The sequence below is a fragment of the Galeopterus variegatus genome, unplaced genomic scaffold (assembly GCF_000696425.1).
Source record: "Galeopterus variegatus unplaced genomic scaffold, G_variegatus-3.0.2 Scaffold659, whole genome shotgun sequence".
Classification (NCBI taxonomy): domain Eukaryota; kingdom Metazoa; phylum Chordata; class Mammalia; order Dermoptera; family Cynocephalidae; genus Galeopterus; species Galeopterus variegatus.
This window is the reverse complement of record NW_007726770.1, coordinates 163,102-175,266: the sequence shown is the minus strand read 5'-3', so window position 1 is coordinate 175,266 and position 12,165 is coordinate 163,102. Positions and strand designations below refer to the sequence as shown.

At 38.0% G+C, this 12,165-nt stretch overlaps 1 protein-coding gene across 2 annotated transcripts; it reads right to left on the bottom strand.

The window, feature by feature from the left end:
* Positions 1-1,189: 1,189 nt before the first annotated feature.
* TMEM17 (transmembrane protein 17) lies at positions 1,190-8,789 on the bottom strand. 2 transcript variants are annotated; one of them, XM_008571089.1, is made up of 4 exons: positions 8,640-8,789; positions 3,761-3,864; positions 3,498-3,611; positions 1,190-2,169 (listed from the first exon to the last, which is right to left on the bottom strand). In XM_008571089.1, the coding sequence occupies exons 1-4, from the start codon at positions 8,737-8,739 to the stop codon at positions 1,891-1,893; spliced, it is 597 nt and encodes a 198-aa protein (XP_008569311.1). In that variant the 5' UTR covers positions 8,740-8,789; the 3' UTR covers positions 1,190-1,890. The 2 variants fall into 2 exon arrangements, with proteins under 2 accessions (XP_008569311.1, XP_008569312.1); XM_008571090.1 differs by lacking the exon at positions 3,498-3,611.
* Positions 8,790-12,165: the final 3,376 nt, after the last annotated feature.

Here is a 12,165-nt window from a genome sequence, read left to right as displayed (position 1 = left end):
AGATGAAAACAAACAAATGATTTGATCATGGTATTGATTTACTTTCTTAGTTTCTTTTTTCCCACCCTTACTATATCTGCATTTTAAACAATATGCTTATTACAGAAAAATTACTTGAAAATTTTAAATCAATTTTCTCAAAATTTTCAATCTTAAAAAAAATTTTTATTATTATGACTAACATTTTAGTTATTAATCTTTTAATCCTAAATTAAAATTTAAATGTACCAGCAGATCTGCTACTTAAAATAAAACTCTGGAAACAATCTTGTAATAGAAAAGTTTTTTTCAGTCATCCTGTTAATTTATCTGCTTTGTAGATTTAATTTTCTTATATTTTCTTACAGAATCAGCTACCTATTCTTATCTGGGAAACAAATGCAAACAAATTTAAGTTTTAGGAAACTATTCAAACAGAGTTCTATTTTGAATTTCAAATTCAAAATACAGTCCCTTTGGCCATCTTAGCTCTCACTGTATTAGTAGGCACCCTGGTTTTCAAATTCAGCCTCGTGAATTTAATGGGTATGCAGCAGTTCTTCAGTGAACAATGATCTAGAAGATGAGATCACAAGGGTTAATTTAATGTGTCTTCTACAATGCATGCTGCATAGAAGACTCTTTAATATTTCTTTTTTTCTCCTTCCTTGTGAGAAATGCCCTCACCTGTCCAATGCCAAAGGATGGGTACGGAGACCCAAGGTACAGCGATGCAAAACTTTAATAACAGCCTTGCAAGGTCCAGGTGTCTGTGAACGGGACAGGCATGCCTGCAATTACATTACATCCTGCAATTTATTCTCTAGTGCGCAACTTCCTCCCCTTCTTTCTCATTGGCTGAGTACTATGGAGTGCACAATCTTCTCAAATGTCGTCTAAGTTTTATTACTTCCTTGTAAGGCATTTGTTGTCCCCTTCCCTCTGGTGTAAAGGGGTGGGCTCAGTACAAGCCTGCAAAAAAGGCCCACCAGAAGTCCTGAGGAGGAAGAAGAACCAGGAAGTAAAAAGAACAAGGTGACCAGCCACCACCTTGAGAAGTCACCTTTGGGAAAGTGCACTTTCAGGCACTATCACACCATAAGTTAGTCAAGCAACCGTTGTTAAGCTATTCTTGAAAATGAATCATTTAGGCTATTTTCCCACATTCCTTCCCTTGCAACTTTGTAATAAAAATACTTATAGCCCAAAAAACTGCACAAGACAGGAATGATTTATTGCTGACACTTCAACATTAATATTTTATAATTTATTGTAAAAACATTTGCACCCCACCACCAACACAAATACTGAAAATGGCCTTATGAAAGTTACAATTTTATAACAAAAATATTCCTAAATATCATGATAATCCACCTGTTTTCTTCTTAACCTCAGTATAATAAAGACTGAGGTTAGAATTTGACCCTAGCAGGCATGAAAATTTGGTCTCTTGGTTTATAAATATAGTCTAATACACAAGAATATTGTTAGGCATTTCCATGTGCTTCAAGAAACACAGTTAGATATTGATCAGCCAAGATACGGATAACCAGTGAGTTTATGGAAAATGTACACATTTCTAGTTACAGACCATAACTAGAAATATTACAGTAAAGCTGGTAAACTACAACCAGTAATAGATTTCTATACACCTCAAAAAGTCAACAACATCAAAAAAATTAAGAAATTTGGCATCAAGTAGACAATATCTAGGTTCTAGGGTTCACATGTAGTGCTTTTACGTACTATACAAAGTCTTATCATTGCCCCCAACTTCGGAATTTCAGAGCTAGATAGTACAAAATTCAAAATACTTGCTTTGTCCCTTTTCACATGCTGGATCTATGATGTGTTCCTAACTCTTGCTGTCTTCTAGAATGATCTTTCAGATTTTCACTAAACAGCACTGGGTCAAATCTCTTCTATACATGACCTCACCCTTCTCGCATCTTCTCTATTTGCAGAAAGCCGGTCAAAGTCTTGGAGGTGGAAACGAGTTGCCAACTGATTGACCATTCTCCTCAAAGTAAGAAATGCTGCAACAACTTGGAAAGTAAGGAAGAGAGTGAAGATGATATGTACCGCCTTTTCCAAGGGCAGATTCGTTAGCCCTTCATTAAAGAGCAAGAAAAGAATTAAAGGTAACTGCAATAGAAGGCTCAAAAGCCAAAAGCCAGCCAACTCAGGAACCTGCAATGACACACATCAAGAGTAATAAGATCAGTAAAATACAGTATCTTGTTTAAGATAAGTACTTAGAACTACTAAGAACCTACATTATGGGCTCTGTGAGTAATTCAAAAGGAATATGACATGGTCCTTGTCCTCTGAGAATTTATAGTGTTGATGAGAATACTAACTTATGTGAAATAATCCTAGAATACAACACTTTAGTGAATAATTAAAAGCAAAATTTAGAGGTATAGACTAAATGCCACAAGAAATAAGAGAGTGAAACAGATGTCAAGGACACAGGCTTTTACAGTTGTGTAGAAAGAGGAAGAGGCAAGAAGGTAAGCAAGCAAACACATGAAACAAGCAAGACTGGGAATCAACACCTCAGCCTGGAACGGATGGTTGGGTTAGGCAACAGCAAGAAATACAGTAAGATAGGCTGGTTGGGGCCTCATTGTGAAGGGCCTAGAAAACCACATAAATCTTTAAGCATTAACCCTACACTCTGGTAACTATAAATGCTTACGCAGTGTAGTGGATTGAATTATGTCCCCCTCAAAACTCACTGAGGCTTGAGTTGTGTCTCCCAAGTTTTATGTATTAGAAACTTAGCCTCCACTGTGACTGTTAAGAGGGTGGGAAATCCTATTATGGTAATTGAAAGGTGGAGACTTGAGGAGATGATTGGATTGTAGGCCTGTGCTGTAGTGAGTAGATTAAAAATGGTGGTCGGAGGGGTGGTTCTGGGGGCTTTAAAAGAAGAGGAGAGTCTGTTTTTCTCTCTCTCTGCTTCCACAGTCTTGCAATGTGAGACCCCTGGGTCACTGTCACCACCACCAGATGGACTTTGGACTTCCCAGCCTCAGAAACTGTAAGCAAAAATTTCATTTTCTTATAAATCACCCAGTTACGTGTACTGTGTATTAAGCAACACAAACGGGACTAATACAGGCAGCATGATGATTCAGAAAACATGGTCCTGGTATAGGAAATGAGCTTATAATTTCCCCTCATTTTCTTATTCAGGATTTAACTGATCAAGTATTTTCAAGACCGACGAGAAGAGGGAAAGCTACCAATTCTTAAATGCCTACTATGTTCAAGTACTTCATATATATCATTTCATTTAATCCCAACAAACCTGTGAAGTAAATATTATTTTCCCCATCTCATATATAAGGCAACCAGGACTCAAGAGGTTAAGCAAATGGACCTCAGTGGCAGAAGTGGTAAAGTTGGATCCAGGCGTAAACTCTTTCTACCATACGTCACTGCCTTTCACTTGCTATGAAAACCTTACTGTGCTTATGTGTCGCACTAAGAGAAAGACAGAAAGAGCCTACCTTCTCCTGTAGGTTACCCATGTAGCCCAGATATAACCGGATGGCTTCAATTAAGGTTATTAGGATGATAACAGTGATCACGATGAATTTGTAGTAATCAGGCAAGATTGAATACTAAAAAAAAAAGTTTGTAAAATCTCACGTATAGTAATACTGACCTGGGATAGAAAAAAAATATTAGGAACTTTAATTTTATTGATAATGTAACAATGTCATGGATGGGCACAAGGGGGCTCAGCAGAAATATTAAAGCATAATCTTACCTTTATCTGAAGCATCATAATGCAGCTCACCCACCAAAGTGGAAAAAAGTAAGTGTTAAAATAAAGTGACATCTGCAATGCCAAACTGGAGACCATTTCATTATCTACAGAAATAGAAAGAAAAGAAACAAACTCTTAATTCTGGTCTATGCCCTATAAATCCTTTTGTTCCTTAGAATAACTATAGTATTGGCACAATAAAACTCCAAACTTTAAGTCTATTCATAATCATTGACAGTAAAAGGAATATTCTCCTCTTACCATTTAGTTCAAATATTGGCTACTTGGGAGTACATTTCATATTTTTCAATTACTTTATCATTTTGTCATTACAATTTGCTGACTTTTTTGCACAATACTGGTAAAGATTAAATGTGGAATATTAATATAAGTCCTATTGAACAGATAATAATGATCACTGCCTCCTTTGTAGAGTTCTATGTAAAGTCTTTAAAATGAACACATAAAATACATAAAGACGAATCTTTCACATATAAACTAAGCTCATACAAAAACTAATCTCCCCAAATTATAATCAGACATAATTAAATATATGCTTCCTTCAGCATACCAAAATCCCACCCATTCTTTAATGCTCAGTTCAATGCCACCTTTTCCATAAATCCTTCCTTCATCACATTCCCTAACCTCAGCAGAAATCTCTTTCTCCTCTTGGTACTTATCACTTTAGACTTTGTATAAGAAGTGTTAACAAAGAACCACACTCCTCTCACCTGAGACACACTTTGGTATACTGAAGAGATCACAGGCGTTAGAGTCCAAGTAAACTCAGAACTCCCAAACTCCCACCACCCTGGATGCCAGACTTCGGATAAATTATTTAACCTCTTTGTGCCTCAATTTCTTCATCTGTAAAATGGTAACATTAAAACTACCTCCGAGGCTACTTGTGAGGATTAGAGATAATATAATTATGTCACTCTAGAACCATGCTTGGCATGCTTAGTAGGCACTCAACAAATATTACTTCTACTTATATCAAGTCTCATGGTAAGCACAGACCATGTCCTACCCAAATTTGAGACCATCATATAACCTACATCTTGCTTTACATGACAGTGAATACCAAATACACATAAACAGAAAGAATGAATTAATGAAACATACTGTCATAAGGACATTACCAGTGTAACCATTTGTGATACATGAGTTCCATTATTCTAAGGTTGACTACATAATACCTTTTGCTTTTATGTGAGGGAGAAGAGTCCTAAATTAAAAATTTGATTTTTAAAATCAAATTTTTACCAAAAACATCTTAAATTTGACTAAAACCTTAAGAGCAGATACATACAGTTATGCATCACTTAATGACAGGTATATGTACTGAGAAATGTGTCATTAGGCGATCTCGTCATTGTGTGAGCATCATAGGGTGTACTTACACAGACCTAGATGGTATAGCCTACTACACACCTAGGCTATAGGGTATAGTCTATTGCTCCTAGGCTACAAACTTGTACAGCATGTTACTGTACTGAGTAGCACAGGCAACTATAACACAATGGTGTTTGTGTATCTAAACATAGAGAAGGCACAATAAAAATACAGCATAAAAGATAAAAAACGATATGCTAGTGAGTATAGGGTACTTACTATAAATGGAACTTGCAGGACCTGAAGTTGCTCCGGGTAAGTCAGTGAATGAGTGGTGAGTTAATGTGAAAGCTAGGACACTACTGCACACTACTGTAGACTTTATAAACACTGTACACTTAGGCTACATTAAATTTATTAAAAAATATTTTTTCTTCAATAATAAAGTAAGCTTACCTTACTATAACTTAACTTTACAAACTCTTTAATTTTTTAACTTTTTGACTTCTGTAATAACACTTAGCTTAAAACACAAACACACTGTACAGCCATACAAAAATATTTTTATCTTTGTATCTTTATTCAATAAGCATCTTCCTATTTTTAAAATTTCTTTTTTTTTTTATTTCTAAAATTTTTTTGTTAAAAACTAAGACACAAACACACAATAGCCTAGGTCTACACAAGGTCAGGATCATTAATATCATTGTCTTCTACCTATATATCTCGTCCCACTGGAAGGTCTTCAGGGGCAATAACACGAATGGAGGTGACATTTCCTATGATAACAATGCCTTCTTCTAGAACACCTCTTGAAGCACCTGCCTGAGGCTGTTTTACAGTTTCTTTTTTTTTTTTATAAGTAGAAGGAGTATACTCTAAAATAACAATAAAAACTATAGTACAGTAAATACATAAATCAGCAACATAGTCGTTTATTATCTTTATCAGGTATTATGTACTGTACATAACTGTATGTGCTAGACTTTTATATGACTGGCAGTAAGTTTGTTTTTACCAGCATTACCACAGACATGTGAGTAATGCACTGTTCTATGATACCCTATAACATTATATCACTGCTTGGTAAGGATTTTTCAGCTCCATTATAATCTTATGGGACCATCATTGTATACGCAGTGACCAAAAAGTTGTTATGCAGCACATAACTGTATTTTGAAAACAATTGTAAATGTAAGATTTTACAAAGGCTCTAAAATAAATTTCTTATAATGGGATCAGCACAGTGCAAGTTAAAATAAACAAATTTCTTAAAAAGATCATTTTTTATTTTTCTCCACTTTTTTTTATCTATCATTTAGTAAATTTTTAATGTAAGAAATAATCACGGTCTCTAACAGCGAGTGGTTTCCTTTAGCTACAAGAATATGCCTATTTATTATGATCTACTTTTACTTGCACCTATTTATTAAATTACCACTGATAAAGGAATAAATTCTTAAAATCTGTTAAATCTGAAGACAATTCACCAGCCTAGGGTTTTTTCCATAACAACAGTACAATTCTTGGTCAGCTGTGGACATGGTATAAACTTGTAATTACAGTACAAATAATCAAACCTATTTCAGATCCACAAAGAAGAAAAGGTGGGAAAACAATGATAAATTGGTTAAGCTGAAAATTTTAGTGCCTTTGGAGCGGAAACTGTAAATTTTGAAAATTTTGCAAAAAAGCTTTTACGTTAGAAATTTTGCACATGAACATTTTAAAAGTTATGCTATGTCCATATTTCAACAGCTCAAACTTATAATCATGCAATTGAGAATCAAGTTAATATGTAAATTGAGCTGAAAGCACAAGACATGAGTTTACTAAATTCTGCAAAAGTTCAAGCTGAATTCTATAAATGGAATTCAAATTAAAACATTATATAACATAAATCAGGGGTAGACAAACTACTGGCCAGCTGCCTGTTTCTGTACAGTGAGTTAAAAATGTTTTTTCACATCTTAAATGGTTGGGGGGAAGAAGTCAAAGATTAATGTTTTGTGACAAGTGAAAACCATATGAAATTCAAATTTCGGTGTCCATAGATAAAGTTTTAATGGAACACAGCCATACCTATCCAATTACTATTCTCTATGGCTGCTGCAGAGACCATGTGGCCTGCAAAGTTTAAAATATTTACTATATGGCATTTTTCAGAGAAAGTCTGCTGATCCCCTATACCTTGAATCATCAAATTTTATTTTATTTATTTCACAGAAGGACAACGAGCAATTATCAGATTTTACTGCCTGTTAAGCCTCAGTCTTAGAATCAGAAATATGGACACCTAATTCTTCACGTTTTTTTCTGCACATCCTAAATCATAAAGAGATCTCTATTTCTTTTTTTTTTTTTTTTTTTTTTTTTTTTGTCTTTTTCCATGTCCGGCAACGGATCGCAACCCTCAGTGTTGCCCCCGTACTGGACCGGGGACCGGCAACGGGATTGCAACCCTCGGTGTTGCTCCCGCGCCTCGCTCACCCAGTGAGCGGGAACCGGTCTGTATGTGGGATCCGAACCCTCGGCGGGAGCGCCGCCGCGCTTCCCAAGCGACACACTGTAGCAGTGCGCCACCGGGCCGGCCAGTACATCCTAAATCATAAAGAGATCTATATTTCGGGGACAGGAAAGTGATCAAGATGACAACTACAGAAACTGACTTTGCTTTTCCCTGCCCCCTTTTAAAAATCCCTAAAACCAAGCAGAGGAAAAGATATGTACTTTCCAGCAGACTTCAATGATGAAAACCACATGGTCTTGGTTGACAGTACGCTATCATCATGATTTAGAAGGAGGAAACTGCGTTATCACTTGTCATCATGTTCAAAGTGGTGTTTTGTTACCAGATTTAAAGGAAGAGTTATATATACGGGAGGAGAAGGTATAGGCAGGGAAAGGGGCAAATTCTGTTAAAGGCCCTGCTTAGAATGGCAGCTGCCACTCTGGAGTGGATAGCAGTTTAAAATGACTCATTAAAAAAGATTTTTTTTTCATTCTGCGGGAAAACGGCCTTGTGGAGAACGTACCTGTTCTGCTAGGCAAAGAGAAAAGGCAAAGCTATTTCACTGGTGTGGGAGTTGGGGGAGTGGGAAGGGGAGCTGATTGTTTAGACAGTTTGCCCCATCCTGGCCAGAAAAGCCAGGGCGGGCACCGCAGAGGAAAGGCAACGTCGGCCTTCGCGGAGGGAGCAGGCCCTGCTGGTGCTGCCGGGGCCGCTTTTATGTTGTTATATTGAGCCTCTGCCCAGGCAGCGCGGAGCCTCACGCAGCGCAAAGACTGGACCCCTGCTGCCTCGCTTGCAATGACCCGGCCAGGCGGCCGCAGCACGATCAGACCAGGCCCGGGGTCTGAGCCCGGGGGCGCCCCAGCCTCAGTCCCCGGCCTGGCCCCTCCTCCAAGGAACTCTCCGCACCGCGGAGAACCAGCAGAAGGTGAAACCGCCATCTTAGGTCCGGGCAAAACCTGGCCGCTCCGAAGCCCGCGCCAGGCCCGCAGCGGGCCACGCCCCCGGCGCCGGGCCTCGGCCACTCACCCGGACCCTCGTTGTACTCCGGCCCGGTTCGGCTGGAGTCGCTGAACACTGTCCGGCTGAAGTTCCCCAGCCGCTGGCGAACCGGATCCGGCAGCTCCATGCCCGGGCCTCGGCATCCCTCTCCGCCTCAGAGGCAGGCTGGTCTGTGGGCGCAGCCGCGCTCTGCGGTTGCCACGGCGACCGGGCGCGCGCGGGGCCGCACTGCGGGCCGAGTCTGGTCTGCAGCCCGCGCGCCCGGGCAGAGAGCCGCTGCGGTGCTCGGAGGCAGATCTCTTAGTCCTGTTTTAAGGAACACCATCTTAAAAACAAATAGAAATAATAATTAATGACATGGGGCTGGATTAGGATACAAGGAGCCCTCCCACCTTGCCGGTGGGACTGTAAATAGGTGCCACCTTTCTGGAGGGAAATATAGAACGAATGGAGGGCTTAGAGAATGTTTGTGACCCAGTAGCTCCTCTTCTAGGAGTGAGAGTGTGATATCGTGCACAGATTGTTTTTGAATAATAAATAATAATAAAAAATACAAGAATGGGCAATTGATTAAATGTATTAGAGCACATATGTTCAAAGGAATACATTGCAGTAGTTTATAAAATGAATATTTGATGATGCGGATTAACTTTAAGTAAAGATAAAAAAGCAGAACTAAAACTAAAGGTGAATAAACCTAATTTAGCAAAATATGTTTGTGTGAATATGTGGAGGGCGGGAGGGAAAGGGAAGAGGGAGCGTGTGCACACTGGCTTCAAAAAAGACTGTAAGGAAATAATCCAAAAATTTAACAGTAGTTATCTGTAGATAGTCGGACTGTGGGTGATTTAAAAATTTTAAAAACATATCTGTATTTTCCTGTTTTCTCTCAAATAAGATGTGTTACTTAAAAAAACTTAAGTGTAATATACATACAGAAAAAGGCACAAATTGAATATACATTGGTAACCAGCACCCGGATCAAGAAACAGAACCTTTCCAGCATCGCCAGAAGCTTCCCTCTCCTGGTCTCTTTCAGTCACTAACCCTGGTTACTAACTGACCTTTCCTGACTTCTAATAGGATAGGATAGTTTTGCCTATTTTTTTTTTTACTTCATATAAAAGTAATCACACAGTAGTTACTTAAAAAAAAATCTGGCTCTTTGCCCTTAACGTTATTTTTATTAAATTCCTTCATATTGTTGAATGTTGGTTCTTTTTCCTTGCTGTGTGTGATCATACCACAATAGGTTTTATGTATTCTGTTGGTGAACGTCTGTGTGTTTTCAAGTTTGGAGATGTTATGAGTAATGCCGCTTTTGCGAAAAGATGCCTCTTGGTGAACATATGCCTGCATTTGTGTTGAGTGTACATCTAGCCGCGGAATTGCTGGGTCAGGGGGTGCATAAGACTCAGCTTTAGTAGATACTGCCAATGGTTTTCCAAAGTGATTGTACCGATTCCCAGTACCTCCAGCAATATATGAACATTCCTGTTACTCCATACATTTCACTAGCACTTGCTATTTTCCGTCCTTTCCTTTTAGCCTTTCTGATGGGCAAGTAGTGAGCAGTATTATTTTTACAATCAAAAGGAAAATCACACGTATTTGCATAAATGTCAGAAAGAAGGTACGGGATGAAATAGCTTCATGGCTGGAATTTCAAAATAATTCAACAAATGTTTATTGCCTTCCTACTACTTTTTTGGGAATCGTACTAGGCTAAATAAGGATATTGTCACTCCCCGTCAAGAAGTTCAGCCCAGTGAGAGAATGAGAGACATGGGAACAAATAAGTACTATACACTATTATAAGTTCTGTAATAAAGGAACATTGAATGAAGGAGCAATTAATTACGGTTGGGGATTTCAGGGAAAAGCTGGCTAACTTCTGTTTCCTTTCAATGAAGCTCAAGCCTCAGCATCTCCAAAAAAGTCTTCCAAGACCTTCACGAAGCTGGCTTAGGTGCCCTCCTCTGTCCCAGAGCATCTTCCTCTTGTTACTTTGGTCACAGTGCTGGTCACTCTGTACTATAATTGTCTATTTAAGTGTCTGTCTCTCTTGCTAGTCCACAAGTTCTTTGAGGTCAGTGATAGACTTTCATCTTTATGTCCCCAACACTAGCTTGGTGCCTGGCCTGGAATGAGAGCCGGATGACTACGGAGTGAATAAAGACAGAAAAGGTCATATGACCACACCCACATCTTCCCATTTCTAGTTCAAGCACTAGCCAGCCCTTGTATAAAGTTCATTCTTCAGAATGGAGAATTGTTGTATTAAAACACACTGAATTATAGCAATAAAATTTTTAAAAGAACTTAGTAACAAAGAATCATTTTACTTCTATTAAATTAACTAAGATTTTTATAAAGGATGCAGTGAGACAGGAGGCCTCATGCTCTGCTGATTGAATTAATAATTTGGACAACCTCACTGAGACAAGCAATTCACAATATGTATAAATAGCCTGAAAAATGTTTCTGCCTTTAACATAATAATCTAAATTGGAAGGCTCTGTTTGGGGGAAATAATCATAGAAACAAAGTTTTATACACCAAGATGTTACTTGCAACATTATTGACATTAGTTTAAAAGGCAGGGAGGGGAAGTCAGCATTTGAAGTGCTCAACCACAGGGCCTAGTTAAGCAGATTATGATATTCATGGTGAGGCTGTAGTGGAAAAAACACTCTTGGAAGCAGGGAGGCCAGGGTTCAAATCCCCTAAAATTTTCAATTTACAACCTATGAGCTGCATGATTGATTTCAGACCCTTGTTTTGTGAGAATAATGATATCTTACTCTTGTGGTTGATGTGAAGGTTATATCACTAAATAAGCTCTTTATATATGATAGCTATCATTTACACATCTATTAAAATGATGTTGTGAAGAAGAAACACCTACAGTGGACTTAAATAATGCTAGCATTTAATTTTCTGAATTCAACTGTACCTGCTAGGTAATACCTCTATTGCTTTTCTACTAAAGACAGTGGATTCAATTAACCATTGAAGCAGTCCATGAATGGTAGCCAGATTTATCAAAACCCTGAGTGAATTTTTAAAAATATTTTTTACCTAGCATTGAAAAAAATCTGAAACATCTTGTTCAGATTGTAATGTTTTATCAAAATCCCAGAGGAAGAAATTGGTAGAAATGTGGGTATTTTTCCTTCTAATTTTATTTATTATTCAGATTTCCTATAATGAGCATGCATTTCATAGTTAGAAAAAAATCTTGTTAAAAATGCATTGAGAGGACGAGGCAATGATGGTGCAAAAATGTATTAGAGAATTTGAGAGGAAGGAAATGTGGTTTGGAAAGAGTAATAATATCATTATTGATGTCACAAATGGCCCAAAGGGCTCAAAAAACTTTCCAAATAATATTTTGTTAGTCGATGCTCACAATATTTATAAGCAATCACATTAGGGAAATACCGAAGTATGCAGGAGGGGATCCACTTTCATGGAATCAAGAGACTAGTATAATTTGGGTTTCCCATATTCTAGACCTACTATTCACTTAGGATCTAAACAGAGAATCTGA